A 14,909-nucleotide genomic window follows, 5' to 3' on the forward strand; every position below is an offset into this window, starting at 1 on the left:
ACCCAGACGGGTTTTGCTGCCAACACACAGAATCTGCACAAGTGTAAGGGCTGGCCGATTGCTTAGGTAGAGTGGTTTGGAGAGCGGCAGGAGCACGCTTGGAAAGTGATGGCTCAAGGATAAATGGTTAGGACCACCTTTTAAAATACATGTCCTAGCCAGCTGAGACCATCCACATGTTTAATGGTACACTGGAACTGCACCTCTAGGAAAGCTAATGGCAAGCTGGCCAGTTTCCTCTCTCTTTGTGTCTATCACACACTCACTTTGATGATGTCAACCTGCTTTATTCAGCTGCTTACCAAGGAGGTCATTCAAAACGCTCTGTGTAACTCAGCCTGTTTAACTGAACTGATTCTATAAATGCCAGTAAAAGCAGATAATGCTACTTACCTGGCCATCACTAGACAACAGCGTGACGTTACAAACATCCCTACCAAAAATCAGCCAAACTTCTGCATGTGATGGGCACTGCTTGTTTAACACCTATCATCCAGGCCAGTGGGGAGGGAATGCCAATTTTATCATGAGGACACTGGTCCTCTCTGTCACACCTGATGCTAGGAGCCATTGTTATTTAATGACAGCGTAATATACACACATGGAAGAAGGGCAGTGTGGCACACTGCCTTCTATTTGTGCACCGTCTAGGCAGGCCCGTGGCACTAACTTACCTAAACCCACAGGGAAATTACCAGAGGGAGGCTGTGTGTGAATAGTAATAATTAAAACAAAAATAAATCAGCCAACCAAAACCTAGAAATAAAACCCACAGACCACTCACACAAAGGAACCCATCTGGTCATGTACCAGATGCTGCTTGGTGGTATTGAATCCAGCTGGGGTCAGCAGTCCCCAGGGAGGCTGCTGCTCAGCGAGCACATCTCAGAGCTGTACCTCCCAGAGGGAGACCTCACTTCTGTCCCTCCCTCCTTGTTCTTTTCCTTCACAGAATGACAGCACAGAGTAAGAGGGAAAGCAGGGGGAGCCTAACGCCACAACCATCCGAGCTGCAAGCAGTGCCAGGACAGCTAACATCTCCCCCGCTTGCTTCACCCCATGCAGCTTCACCCCATCCACAGCTGCCCAAACATGATGGTGAACATGGACAGCAATCTGCTGTGCGAGCTAGGAAAGCATTTTCAGCCTTTGAGCCTTGCCTCCCCTCCCAGCACACTCTACATTCCCTAAAATATCCCCCTCCCAGACTCTTTTGTCTTTGAAGCCCTTGCAGCCCTTTTGCTCCCATGTGTGACAACAGGAGCCAGCCCTTAGCTTCTGGCCTGACAGGGTGGAAGGGCTGGGCGGGCGTGGAGGCGTGCTTGCGTGCCAGAGAGCGAGCAAGTATGAATAGGGCCAGCTGGCCACTCTCGTGCCCCATCATTTCCATCTGATATTCCCTGCTCATTGTCATTTTGCAGGCCACATTCACTAGCACAAAAAGACTAGGGAGCAAGCAAATGCACAGATACTTAAAGGGAAAAGCTTTATTTCTTATTTTCTTAGATCATAGTGGACTGTAAAACAACAGGGAACAATGAGCTCAACCTTTAATAAGCTTGTTTTCTTTCCTTTTTTTTTTTTTTTTTTTTTTTTTTTTTTTTTTTTTTTGCCAGTCAAGCTTCCTTTCTTTTGTTTAATTCAAAACAGAACAAACAACCAGGAAATTTTTCTCACAAAAACATGCTTTTTTAATAAAAAAGAGAATAATGTTTATTGAGAGGGATTGTTTTCTGGATATGTACAATAGTAATGCAGGAGAATTATGCTAACAGAAAATGCCAAACATCATGACTTGACTTCTGAAGTATGAACGGTCCAAAAAGCAATGTCCTTAGAGCAACGTCTAAGTCAACAGGAACAAGTGAACAGTGTTATTATTTTTATTTTTTTTACAACAAATTACCAGCCATTATGACTGAAGACCTGACACATAATAACCTGCAGTGAGATGTACAGAAATCCATAAGACAACATAGAATTTACACAAGAAGGTAACTATTTGTGTAATAATTTCCTCCAGAAAATGGAAGCATGTTCTAGGCAGATAATTTGGGAAAAAAAAATACAGAAAAAGAAAAAAAAAGGAAAAAAAGAAACAAACAAAAAATGCTAACATTGGATATCCTCAGTTCACAGTGAATGCCAGTCTTCCTGGGTCCAAACGCTACCAGTTTCCCCTACCTGCATCCTTTCTGCCTACCCACAATTAATCCCTTTATTACCCAAAATTACTTATACCCGAACCTTCCTGTGCTATTTCCTCTTCGCTGCAGCTCTTGTCTACATGCACTTTACACAAAAGAAATACAAACTTAGACATATCCTCAAGTGAAAGAAACATACACCTTCCCGGCATGAACAGCATTAATCACAGCTAATCATTTCAGCACTAAGTAATGCCACACAAAACATCATACAAACCCTGTTAATCAAACTCAGTAGCAATAACTCTGGGGGAGGGGAGAAGATGGAGATTAATAATTGCCACCAGTTAAATCTCCTGTGTTGCAGTGCTTTGAAGTGATTTCTTCCACTGCCTAACTTCACGACTTATTTATATTTTCTTACCCAGAAACAGTGAAAGGTATCGGTAAGTGTTAAGAGGTTGGTTTTATCCCTCACTTCTGCTGTGACCTTCCCAGGGAGGACGCAATGTAAAATTCAAGACCATATTTTCCTTCAATTGTTACTCCTATTTTCTTGATAAACTCAGCTCAGCCTGGGTTGTGCACTCCCAACTGCCAGACGCAATCCACTGTGGGGCTCTGTTCCACCTCTATCAATCTTTACAAACAGCCTTCTCAAATCAACTTCACCCAAGGGTTAACGTGCCTGTCCCAACCCAAAGCATGCAGTCATTAACAGTGACCCTGCTTGAGGTGTGGGAAGGCGATGCTGTGCTCCCATCAGCTGTGTTTTCGATAGCATACTCCTGTGAGAATCACCTCAGCTCTTAAAAGGGGAATAGTTTCCATGGGCCAAATCACAATGTCAACAAAAACACAAACTATGATTTGTCTACCTGCCTTCTACCCACCAGGACATATATTTCTATTTCTCAGCAGTGTGTTCCCTGCAGTATCTCCTAAAATGAACAGTGGCTCCAGTAATTTCTGCATCTTCAGGCTTTCTCCTGTTTTTGACAAATGTTACCTTATTTCATATATATCCTTTTCCATAAGCATTATTGGGAGAGGACCATGATGTTTAATTTTATTTTGAAAATTATGCCATAGTTTCAGCAGATTTGCTGGCTTCTGTGCTGGAAGGAGTTTATGTCTCCCTGAGGTCCAGTAAATCTATGAGGTTCAGCTTTTGTACCTTTTAAACTTCCTACCTAAAGACAAATGCAGTGGTCAAAATCAACTTCTTACTCTGTGTGGACCAGCTAAAGAGCTGGAGCTAATGAATGGATTTAGAAGAGGAAGCGGGGCTGGGGATGTATTTCACACATCAATACATCAATATAAGGTATAATATTTTTGCACTTAGAACTGCATGTCCTCTCCTACTGTCAAAGGAGTGTCCAGCAGAAGGAGCCATGAGGAACTCTGCATCTTGGTGCCAACACTAGTGAACTGCTTGACATGAGCCAGCCGACATGGGGAGCAGCACACTGCCACGACACCATGTAACACGACGTATGTTTGTTTACTCATACCATCAATTCTTGGAATGAGTGGCTTGAGGAAGCCTGAAAACAAGCATGGCCTCATTTACTGGAAGGCAATTCCCCCAAACTGCTGTTCAGTTTCATAAGCACTGAAGGGCTAGTTGATGCTTTGTAGGATAGAAGTCCACAAGGAACAAAGCCAATTGTAGTATTTTAACAGGAGAAATTTGACGAAAATTGCTTTACATATACAACTTCTAGAAAATTATCCTTCTGAGAGATTAAAAAGTAGTGCAAAAGAATTAGTGTGTGTTGGAATTGCTAAGAGCAGGGGAAAATTGGGTTAGAGGAACCAACCCTTGCTGAAGTGAGATCAGGTTTGGCTGCTGTAATCTAGGCAGCAATTGCCTCTTTGCATGACAGAGCAAAGGTAAAACAGCAGAAACTGCAGCTGCTCTGGTCAAATGTGTTCAGAGAACTTCAGTGATTAGTCTAGATGGCACCAAATTATAATACCACAGTGCATATTGATAAGAAATGCTATGGAGAAATTGTTTGATTCTGTGCTCTTTTAAACTTCAGATAATCTGCAGGCTACATCTTGAATTTCTTGCTCCGTCTTTTATGAATGCTAAAAGAGACAGCTTTTGAGTAGGAGCTACGGGATTTAGCTTCTGATTATTGACCTGACCGCATCTAATATACCTATTAAGTATAACCATCCCCTGAAGGCAAACACACCCAGATGAAGAAAACATGGAACAAAGGTATATGAAAGTGGAGACAATATTGAATTAAAAAATGGGAATTCATCACCCTCCCTGATTTTTTATCTTCAAATGGACACGTTTAAATTTCACAAGGAAACTTCTTATTTTTGAAAAAAAAATACTATTTTGTGACACTATCTATTTGACTGAAATTCCAAGCAGAAAATACATTAAAAATATTTAAATACTTCTGAGAGATTGTGAAAGTTTAAAACTTTTTAAGCCTTATTCAGTATCAAACTAAATTTTAAATTCCATCTGGGGAACAGAAACTTCATGTTTTAGCTTGTACCAGTCAAACTAGCACTAAACAGATAAAATAGGAACTTGCAATACCCTCCCCCCAAAAACATAGTTCAGCAGAGACATATTCCTGACCACAGTTTGTTTGTTTTTTTTCCCAGAACAGGAGGCTGTAATTATAAAACAAACAAACAAACAAAACCATCGAGGAAAAAAAAAAATCTTTTATGAGAAAGTGGATGACTGTAGAATATGGAAAAAATGACCTTCCAAACTGAAAGGAGAAGCTGAAAGAGCCATTAATTGAAATGTCATATGAAGAATGGAGCTGGTAAGAAAAAGCAAATATTTAAAGATGAGAAATATTTAACAAGTCACTGGATTAATTTCTCTGCCAAGTTCATCAGAATCAACTATACTTCTATTTGATGTCATGGACATCAGGTAGAACCTGAATAGCCTTACTGGTATAAAACAGCCTTGGGGGGCCTCTTTAGCTCAGGTGAATTTATCCAGAACAGATTTAATGCAGAAGTTCTGTCAGTGAATGTGTGTTTTTCAATGAGGTAGATCCACATCGTTGTTGAAGACAAACAATTGCATTTTATGAAAGAAAGTTATAATTTCTGTACAAATATCTGCTCATTCTTCCATCTTTTACAGCTTGATCTGATGGAGTTTCTTGTCCTAACAGAATCCAGCTCTTCCATTTCAACAAATCCCAGTGCTAAGTATGAGACACTCATGTCACTTGACATACCCAATTTTATGTCCCTTCAGTGAGCTCTTCTGAGTTTTGGTCTTCTTCACTGGTTTCTCACCATCTCCCTTCCATAGAAATATCATCGTGATTAAGCCAAAAAAAAAAAAAATTAGGATCATATTGAGATTTCAAGGTGATTCCTTCTCTGTTTTCTTTGTTTCCAGCCTAATTACATAGGCTTAGCAAGTAGTTTACATTTTCATGTTTTCAAACTACCAACAAACTGTAGCATTCCTCAAATTAAAACAGCCTCATTTTTAAAAGTTTGGGTCTTACTGGGATATAACTTCATTAAAAGAAAATGGGCTGGAAATAGGTCTCCAGACAGAGCTACAAATGCTTTAAAATAATTAAGAATTCTTGTTCCTCCCAATTCTTCCTAATGACGCAGTAGGAATGAAAGAGTTCAATGGGAAGTGGCAGTGCCCCAGTGGCAATGGATAGATGGTTCCTGCAGACTGCTCAGCACCTCTCTCCCCATTCCCCTGAAGACAGCGAGGATAATGACTGACAAGTTGGTGAAACAAGGTCTGTGCTCCTTGTTCCTCACCATACCACCACACAGACACGGGTGCAGGACCACTGCACAGTGGTGGATGTCACTGTCTGCACTGGTCCCCCCACCCTTAATTATGATTATTTCCACTGAAAGGCTCATCTTCGTTGCCTCTTTCATTGAACTAGTTTGTGGAATTAATACCTATGTTAAATACCTTAGAACATTAGCCATATATTTCAGTTCAGAATTATTTTTGTCTTTCTGTGTACTACTTTTAAGGAGGAACATAAGACACGATAATCAGATTATTTAACATGGCAGTGTATACACACTACTAGGAAATAATACTAATGACAATGTCTGTTCTATTATGTTCAATGAAAAAGATGATTTGTAAATGTTTATGGTAGTCCATGATTTAATTTAACTATAACTGAATTGGTTAAATTCACAATTTAAACCGTAGGTCATCTGTATGTACATCCTGTATTTGGACAGTTCCTATATTATTGGTATATTGATAAAATCAATGTGTTAAAATACTACATAATGGCCAGTTCGTTGGCTGAGCACTCAACACATGGCATTTTAGCAGTCAGAAAGGGAAAAAGTGAAACAATTTGCATACTTCAGTTCTGTAGCAAATGACTGCACTGACAAGGTCACCATGCCAAATTGACATCATCCACACCACATCCAATTTCTAAAAATCTTCCAATATTTGCATGGTGATGCCTGTAAAACCTCATTAAGTGTCAGACTCTTAGGGTTTTTTCCCTCTTGCCTGTTTAATAAGCAATTTATTTTTTTAATTAAGAATTCAGTATGCTTTTAATTTATACAGGAAAGAAAGCCTGAGTGCTCTGTGTTGTTTGTGGTAACATGGCTAGCTGTATAAAATGGCATTTCTTCCTCTACTATATCCATAATTGCATTTCCAAAGGTAACCCTCATTGAATCAGATAACTAGCAATTTCTTTTGTAATCAGAAGCTAATTAGGTTGTTGTTTACAGTACAAGTGATCAACAGCTTTTATTCTGGATCACACAGTGTCAAAGCTCTAATAATTTGTATTAAATGTAATAGAGATACCGTAATCAAACCAAATGTATAAAATCTTCAAAAAGGTATGCGCTATACTGGGAGGTTATTAAAATTCCTGATACTGCTTAAAATGTTTAATGTGCTGAATACAAATGATATTTTAAAGAAAGCTTTGTGGATCAAAGATGGATTTAATAATTGTAATGTTTATGAATTTGTTTTGAAAATATTTTAATTGGATAATGTCAGATTTTTGAATTATAACACTATGCTCATTACCATTTCAATAGGTTATACTATCAGTTCCTTTTGACATAAAATAATTTGATTTATTTTTTTAAAATCATGAATCTCATAATCTTTTTTCTGTTGTCACTAGTTTTCAATAATTTGATTAGCTTCCACAAGAAGAGCAACAGGAACCACATGGGCTTTGCTGGTAATAATATGCTATATATTCTTCAAAAGCATCTCTGATGCCTTTGAAAGTAATTTGCAGTTTCTTATCAGCACAGAATTAAAAAGTAATATTGTCTAATTTGTTATGTTCAGTGGCACATGGCATCCTAGAATTCTATCACATACACAGTGCTTTGAAACCTATATTATGTGACCATAATCAAGAGTACATAAGTGAATTTTAGAATTTCTGAAAGTGTTTATTATTAGCTAAGAAAAAGCTCAAAAGATGAACTTGTCAATAGGTTTAATAATCTCATAGTAAGATGTGTACTTTGCATACTCTCAAACTTCATTGCAGTTTATAAAACAGTAATTTGTACCTTATAGTTGTATTGCAAGTAACTGATCCAGACATTTCAAAGCAGGCCTGTGCATAATTGTGTGAGTCTCAATGTAAATATGAAAATTCAACATGATGAACTCTTTGCTTGGTCACGTTATCTCCTACTTCCAGGAAAAACAAAATCTGATTACTGTTGATCATTTAGACATAACTGCCTGTAACAGTCACCAAGCCATCACAGTAAGGTATAAGGACAGCCGTAAGGAGAAATGTTGCCTATTTGATGACACTTAAAGCTTTAAAGAATCCCTTCTAAATACCACAGAAAACCATCAGCCAGCAGTAGTTGTCAATGTCACTGAATAAAAACCAAAGTGTTCAAATCTTGCATACCGACAATATTGGCATCCAAACCATTACAATGTTTAAGGAATAGGTCTTGCAAACAGTTCATCATGCCAGCAATCCCATGGGCTGCAGTAAGAACTACTATGATGAGAAAAGCCTGTCACATGGGTGAGCGTGCATGATGCTGCCTTGTAATTGGATCAACCATCCTTCCGTGTTGGTTTTAGCCATCTCAGAGATGAAACTCAGTTATCGTACCACTGCATCTTTTCCCTCTACAATGTTGTGATAAGAGAAGTAAGGCATGAAGTTCCTGTAACTTTCTGAGCTGACACTATCAGCTATGTATAAACAGATAGTGCTGTTTTAGTAGAGCAAATAAATTGTGTATCTTTTTTTATTAAGAAAAATATAATAACTGGACTATAGTATCACAACAGAAGCAGAGAAGACCAGCAGCTGTATAGCTGAACTCCTGTAGCAAAACTTGTTTCTACTGCTCATCCATGAATTTAAAGAAATATATGTTTATGAAGCTTTCACAATGGCTGCTTCTTGTTAATTTATAGAATCTTCACCCTTGTTAAGGCTAGATGATTATAATTAAAAGATAAATGTACTGTTAGAAAGTTCTATGCCACACTCTATTTTTATGAGAATTTAACTGAAAGACATACATTATACCTGTATGTGAATTATAATGGCTTCTCAGCAGGGAATGCAGAATCACTTACAGTACATAAACATTTAAAGAGGAAAATGCTAATACACTGAAAGAGTTTAACATCAGTAGCAATTTATCAAATGAGGAAGTTTCATAAAGTCCACTCTCTGGGAGAACATTCACCGTTAGACAAAAGCCTGGCATCCTGGATAGTCTGAAGTTCAATCAATTTGAAAACCAAAACTATTCAATGAGATAAATAGGATCTTAAGAAAAACTGCCATCCTCCTTCTTGGGTAAAGGCTAGAATTAACGTAATTATTAAAATAATCCAACCAGCTTGCTTTACAGGCAAATTTACACACTGTCTCTTTAAAACACTGCATGCCCAAAAGCCTTTTGGGTTTGGAATGTAGCACTGCACCAAGTATTTCACAAAGCCTCTAAATATCACAAGAAGCTTTTTTAGAGAGAAAAAAAAATTTCCAGCTGACTGAAACTGTTCTAGCAGGAGTGCCTCAGCTTAGCCCCCAGACCTGGAATTCCAGATAAACAACAGAGGACAGGAAACAGATTTTTTTTTTTTTTTTTACACGTCCTTTTGTAATGCAGCTACAAGACGACTGATGAGCTTAGGAACAAACAGAGTGAGAGTGCAATTGTCATCAGAATGAGAGATGTGCTTGCGTAGAAGCTTGTAGGAAGAGCAAATGAATTCTCTGAAGATATGTGACTGGTGGAGACTCCTGCTGTGTTGTCTTTCCCAATAGCATTCTGCAAAACACAACACTTTCCTTGGTCACCATTACACATTTCCATTGCAAAATATTCAAATCTATGTCATGAAATTCATCAGTTCATGTCCCACCCTCCACAGTTACCTATATATCACAGCACAGATTGAAATATCTAAAAAGCATAAAAACAGAAGTGAAATGACAACATTGTAAAGTTAAAGGATAAAAATGTCATTAATGTATAGCACCAGCACAGCATGACTCAAAAAAAAAAAAAAAAAAAGGAATAACGTAGTAAAAAAAAAAGTGGTTCCATGTGTAAAACTTGCCCTTGTTAAACATGGCCGTTTGCTTTAGCCATCTGTGTTTACGCCAGTTTACTAAAAAAATAAAATAAAATAAAAAATAATAATAATAATTAAAAAAAAAAACACACACACACAAAAATGCAGGACCCCCAGTGAAACTGCAAGTTCTGCACAGTCAACAGAACAACTTTGATAACAAGTTACTCCTGGAGGCCAATAGATAAAATCTAATCCATGGGATCAGAAAAGATTGAGGCTTCTAGCCTATTAAATTTTTTCTTTCTTAATTTCTCTTCCCCTCATTGTGGCATTATTTACATGCCTTGTATCTTTGCTACCAATAATAAAGCAGTAGGCGTAGGCAAGTATAGATTGCCAGATTAGAGTGAACTATTTAAGTAGGAAGTGTAATGAGTATTTTTAATTGCTTATCATCCTCAGCTAAAAAAAGTAAAAATAAAATGCATGTATAATCACAGAATCGAAACAATTTAGACTGGAAGGCCATTAAGGTCATTAAATCCAATCACTCCAAGTAAAGTTGCTCATACCCTGCCTACTCTGGGTTTGAAAACATTCAGGGATGTAGCTTCCTCAGAGGGATCAAGCCTCCCCCATGCTGAAGAGACAATCAGAAAAGGTACAAGCTAGAACTATGCAGAAGTGCAGGTACCAAGAATGAGTATAGAGCATCAGTTCCCACAGAAACTAATAACTACAAAGACAGGGAGCAACTCTTGGACAGATCTTCATGCCACTTGCCCTCCCTTTGCTATCATCTGATAGGATCCTCACTGTCTGGAAGTCCTTGAGCTACAAACTGTTGGATGTACTAGGAGGCACTGAGGGACTTTTCACAATATGCTTTCTCTCATCTTATATTCAACCCTTATCATCTGTGTTTTGGAAACTTTCACAGGATGTGGGTTAAGGTGGACCAGCAAATCTGATGGCAAGCTACAGTTACATGGGCCTTCTTGTGAAAGGTCTTTAGCCAGCATGCGATGCCAGCACATCCATTAACTTTCCTGCATGCTGTTAACATAGCCTTGGTTCTTCACATGTCATTAAACTTTATTCTAGTATCTACTGGAAATTCTTAACAGAACCTAAAGATTTAGAACCGGGCTACAGAACTGCCATTGTCTGGAAACACTGTAAAACTTGGATCAGCAGAGGAGAACCTAAAATATATGGTCACATCCACTTGGTGGCTTATACTACTACAATTGGTCTTGCCGTATAGTTGGTGTTTCACATTGTAAAAATTAATTTATGTACTTCACTAATTATTAAGCATCCTGAAAGACTCAGTCCAAAGGATATGGACCGACAGACATGGAAACCGAAGTAATGTTCACGTCTGAAAGGGGCCTTGGAGGTCAGGCTCAGAGTAGTCAAACAGCACTGGAAGGTTATTTCTCTTGGGGCTACCAGTCTGTCTTCTGATGAGAACATCAGTTCAGGCCCAAAATTGTTCGTTTTTTTTTAGCGATAGAATGATGTCCAGCATGTTTCTCTGTATTTATTAAAAGCCTTATAATCTCATGTTCCTACAGATTATTAACTAATTATACATGCTAGGTACAATGTTAATTACCATGGGATTTGCCTAAACATGTACAGCTATTAAAATACAGTCAGCAGAAGCCACTTTGAGCCCAGTTCTGGATTTCTGAGTATGATCAATCTTTAATACTTTACAGTATCCAAACATAATCATGCAAACAAGAATATACTGTAGGGTAAGCCCATTATAATCTTGGAAGTCGTTGAGAATTTTATATTAGGGGACACACCCGTGGCCATGAAACATACAGGATCTGCACGCTTACCTCATTAAGACAGAGCTCTGTATCTACAGATTCATTGGATTTCCGCTTCTTCTGTGCCTACGAACAAATGCAAAATTTATTCCCTGTACATTTACACATAGAGCAGCACAAAACAATTAGATAAATTCACAGGGGTTGTCATACTCCTATGATTTTGACAGTGATTTGCACATGATTAGTGAATACATTTTAAAAATGTAACTTCATGTTTTCCAATGACACTCACACTCTGATTTGAATTTACAACAAAACTTTAAACAGTCAGCTAAGGGTACTCAGTAATTACAATGCTGAGTGCCACCAGCTGCAAAGAACATGTTATGTTCTGTGGCCCCTTAAAAATGATGCTGGATGTTCATGAGAAGAAATTAAATACGACAGTTAAAAAGCACCATAAAAAGCACTGTATAATAACAAAAAATCTACTATATTTCTGTTTTAGGAAAATACACAACCAGCAGTATTTCATCCTTGAGAACGTATGTAATTTCTCTGTGTACTATTGCCAGAACATGAACATAGTTTTAAAATACTGCATGGCTGCTGCAGAGCACGCTACAAACAGAACATTTAATGTCTTTTAATGTATATACCTGAAAGTTAAATTGAGCTGTTTGTTTATATTATGCTCACAATTATACATAGCATATTATTAAATGCATGAAAATTACTGATGATCAAAGCCTAAAAAAATGAATTTATCTTCATCCACGTCTTACAGTGAGCATCCATCCACTATGTGCTCTCCACAGTGACTGAAGCAAGAAACATCTGAGGTGGCAGCATCACACAAAATGAAAGCAATAGCGTGCACTCTGTTTAGCATCACAAGGTGCTTAATATTTCCATTGCTCAAGCGAACACAACTGGGCTGGGAGTTTTCTACTTTTCTATAATAGTAATAGCAATCCCCATGGTGCCGAAGATGTTTTTACTTAATGGTGCTGTGGTTGATTTAAGTACTCCAGTAATCTCAATATCGTTTCTTTCTTTGTATTCTCAGAAACATAAACAGCACTCTTTTATAGGAGCTTCCAGTGTTAAACGTACAATCAAATCTTGTAACAGAAGACTTGGATTTACACAGCAAGAACTACTGACTGCACTGGGCACGTCTGACACTTCCACCTGGAAGTTTCCATGGGATTACCAATTTATTTGCTGCACAAAATGAAGACCTGAATCTCACTGTGTTGCATGCATTTTATATTTCAGCATCCTACCGGTTGTGGCAGAGCTGGTTTGAATTAAAGATGATGCGAGGAAGTGTTAAGCATTCTATTTTAAACCTTACAAAAGTTCAGTTACACGTATGGCCATTTTATTTTGTGTCTGAGAGCCATTGATGCTGCCTATGGGAAACAGACTATTCTTCAACCTAATTACTGAATTTAGAATCCAAATGGAGGAACTGAACTTCTCATTAAGAAGAACATTTTCATGATACTTTTTTATTTATAAATAAATATATTAGAGACAATTGAAAACAGCTGGGATTTAAACGAGAGCTTAGCTATAGAAAGAACGCATATTGTATATATGTTGGCAGTTTTAAAATATATGATAAAATAATAGCTCAATTAATTAATAAAAACTCTCCATGAAATCTCTCTCTTACATTCCCTTTCTTCTAATTACTACCATTAAAGTGGTTATGGTAAGCATAAATTTAACTATCTAAATGGAAAAAGAAATGCCTTGAAGTAAACTTACTGCAAGAAGCAGCAACACAGTGAAGCCTTCCTGCTGTGTTTGCAGTGGTGGTGGTTTCCACACAAATTAGGAAACTTTCTTTATTGGTAACTGGGTAGATTTCAGCTCTTAACTGATTGGCCCAAGGAAGATGGGCAAAGAAGAGGAAACTGGACTTCAGTCCTGATTTTCTCATATCCTAAACACACACTGCATTGAAATGTAAGACTCCAAAGAAGTCTCAAAGGAGGCATAAGTAGATGTTCAGATCTTAACTGTACAAACTACAAGGACAATAAAAGCTGCCTATTTCCTACTTGGTCCTTTAGTGGTAAATTCTGTTGTCCACAGAAGGGTACCTCTGTTGGAAACATTGTTCTTTGCTGCATAGGCCTGTTCTGGATTTGTGACACTGTGCTAACTACAAGGGTACCCTTGCTAGTTGGTTCCAACACTGAAGTTAAGAGTTTTTGTTCCTTCAGTACTGTGTTCCTCAAACAACAAAGGAGATAAACCACCTTTATTTTGTTTATATGCAGTAAAATCTTCCTTTGCTTCATTCTGCTAGATAAAGTACAGAAGCTGAAACATATTTACTATTGAGGACACAGTTTTAAGGGTAAAATCAACAGCTAGAAACAAAATCAACATGAGAAAAAAAAAAAAAAGAAAAGAAGAAAAAAGGCTTTTCAATCACTTTGATCAATATTCCATAGCTTTAGTTTGGAAGGTAGTACTTCTCTGTATCCATGCATGTACTTAGTATAGTTATTCTAACATCAACAACACTTATACACTAGCTATTTCTATTACAAAGTTCTTCCTTAGAATTGAGAAGTAATTTTAATAGTCAGGCAGGCTTTTCTCCTATCAAAACAGAAAGAACAATATCTTCCATTTAAAAATACAGCAAAAATGTAGCCTTTTTTGGGGGGGAAAGACAGAGGGAAAGAAAAAATATCACTTTGAGGATGAGACGAGACATTATATGCCAAGTTTCAAATTGGAAGAGTACATTTTTACTGTTGAGTTATAAACCTGTAAAAACGGGTTATAATGGAAATGCTGGCATAGGCTGCACTCCTGTAATACAGCAGTGCATCACTAAATCACAAGTAATGGCAAGAAAACCCTACGTGTTGAAGAGTGCTATAGAAAGCATATGTCCTGTAATTACAACCTAAGGGGAAAATTCTTCCTGCCTCTCTACAAAGGGCTCTACATGTAGCAGAGCTGCTGTATTTGTTCTGTGTTGAGAGAATGCCCAATCTGAAGCAAAAAATCAGGAGTTGGATGTTATGCTGATTGCCTTGGTGCAAATATACCCAAATGGGTCGACATGCATTTGAATTATGAAGGATATTCTCAGCCACTGGATATTTACTCTACAACATCTTCCATTATCCTAAAAAATTAAACAATAGAAATGTGTGCCCATCGTGTACAGCTGCAAACTATTCTCACAGGGAGTATCTATGCCATCAACAAATTTGGGAAATGAGAGCTGTTCATTATGCAAGATTCTAAAGATTCACCGCCAAACCCCCATCTCGGGTCCCCTGTGTGCCTAACATACGGGCAAAGAGGGTATCTTGAAATGTGCTGGAAACACCTAATTCCACAGGAGTAAAATATCACACACAA

At 37.8% G+C, this 14,909-nt stretch overlaps 1 protein-coding gene across 5 annotated transcripts in view; it reads right to left on the minus strand.

The window, feature by feature from the left end:
- Positions 1–1,667: 1,667 nt before the first annotated feature.
- The window catches only part of GFRA1 (GDNF family receptor alpha 1), a 258,834-nt gene continuing 245,592 nt past the window's right edge, over positions 1,668–14,909 (minus strand). For all 5 annotated transcript variants that reach the window (XM_084526809.1, XM_084526808.1, XM_084526806.1 and 2 more), the window contains 2 exons: positions 11,574–11,630; positions 1,668–9,467 (listed from right to left, as the gene is read on the minus strand). In XM_084526809.1, coding sequence (XP_084382935.1) covers positions 9,306–9,467; positions 11,574–11,630 — 219 coding nt within the window. In that variant the 3' untranslated portion in view covers positions 1,668–9,305. The remainder of the gene's footprint in view (positions 9,468–11,573; positions 11,631–14,909) is intronic.

This window comes from Aythya ferina (assembly GCF_964211825.1).
Source record: "Aythya ferina genome assembly, chromosome: 7".
Lineage (NCBI taxonomy): Eukaryota > Metazoa > Chordata > Aves > Anseriformes > Anatidae > Aythya > Aythya ferina.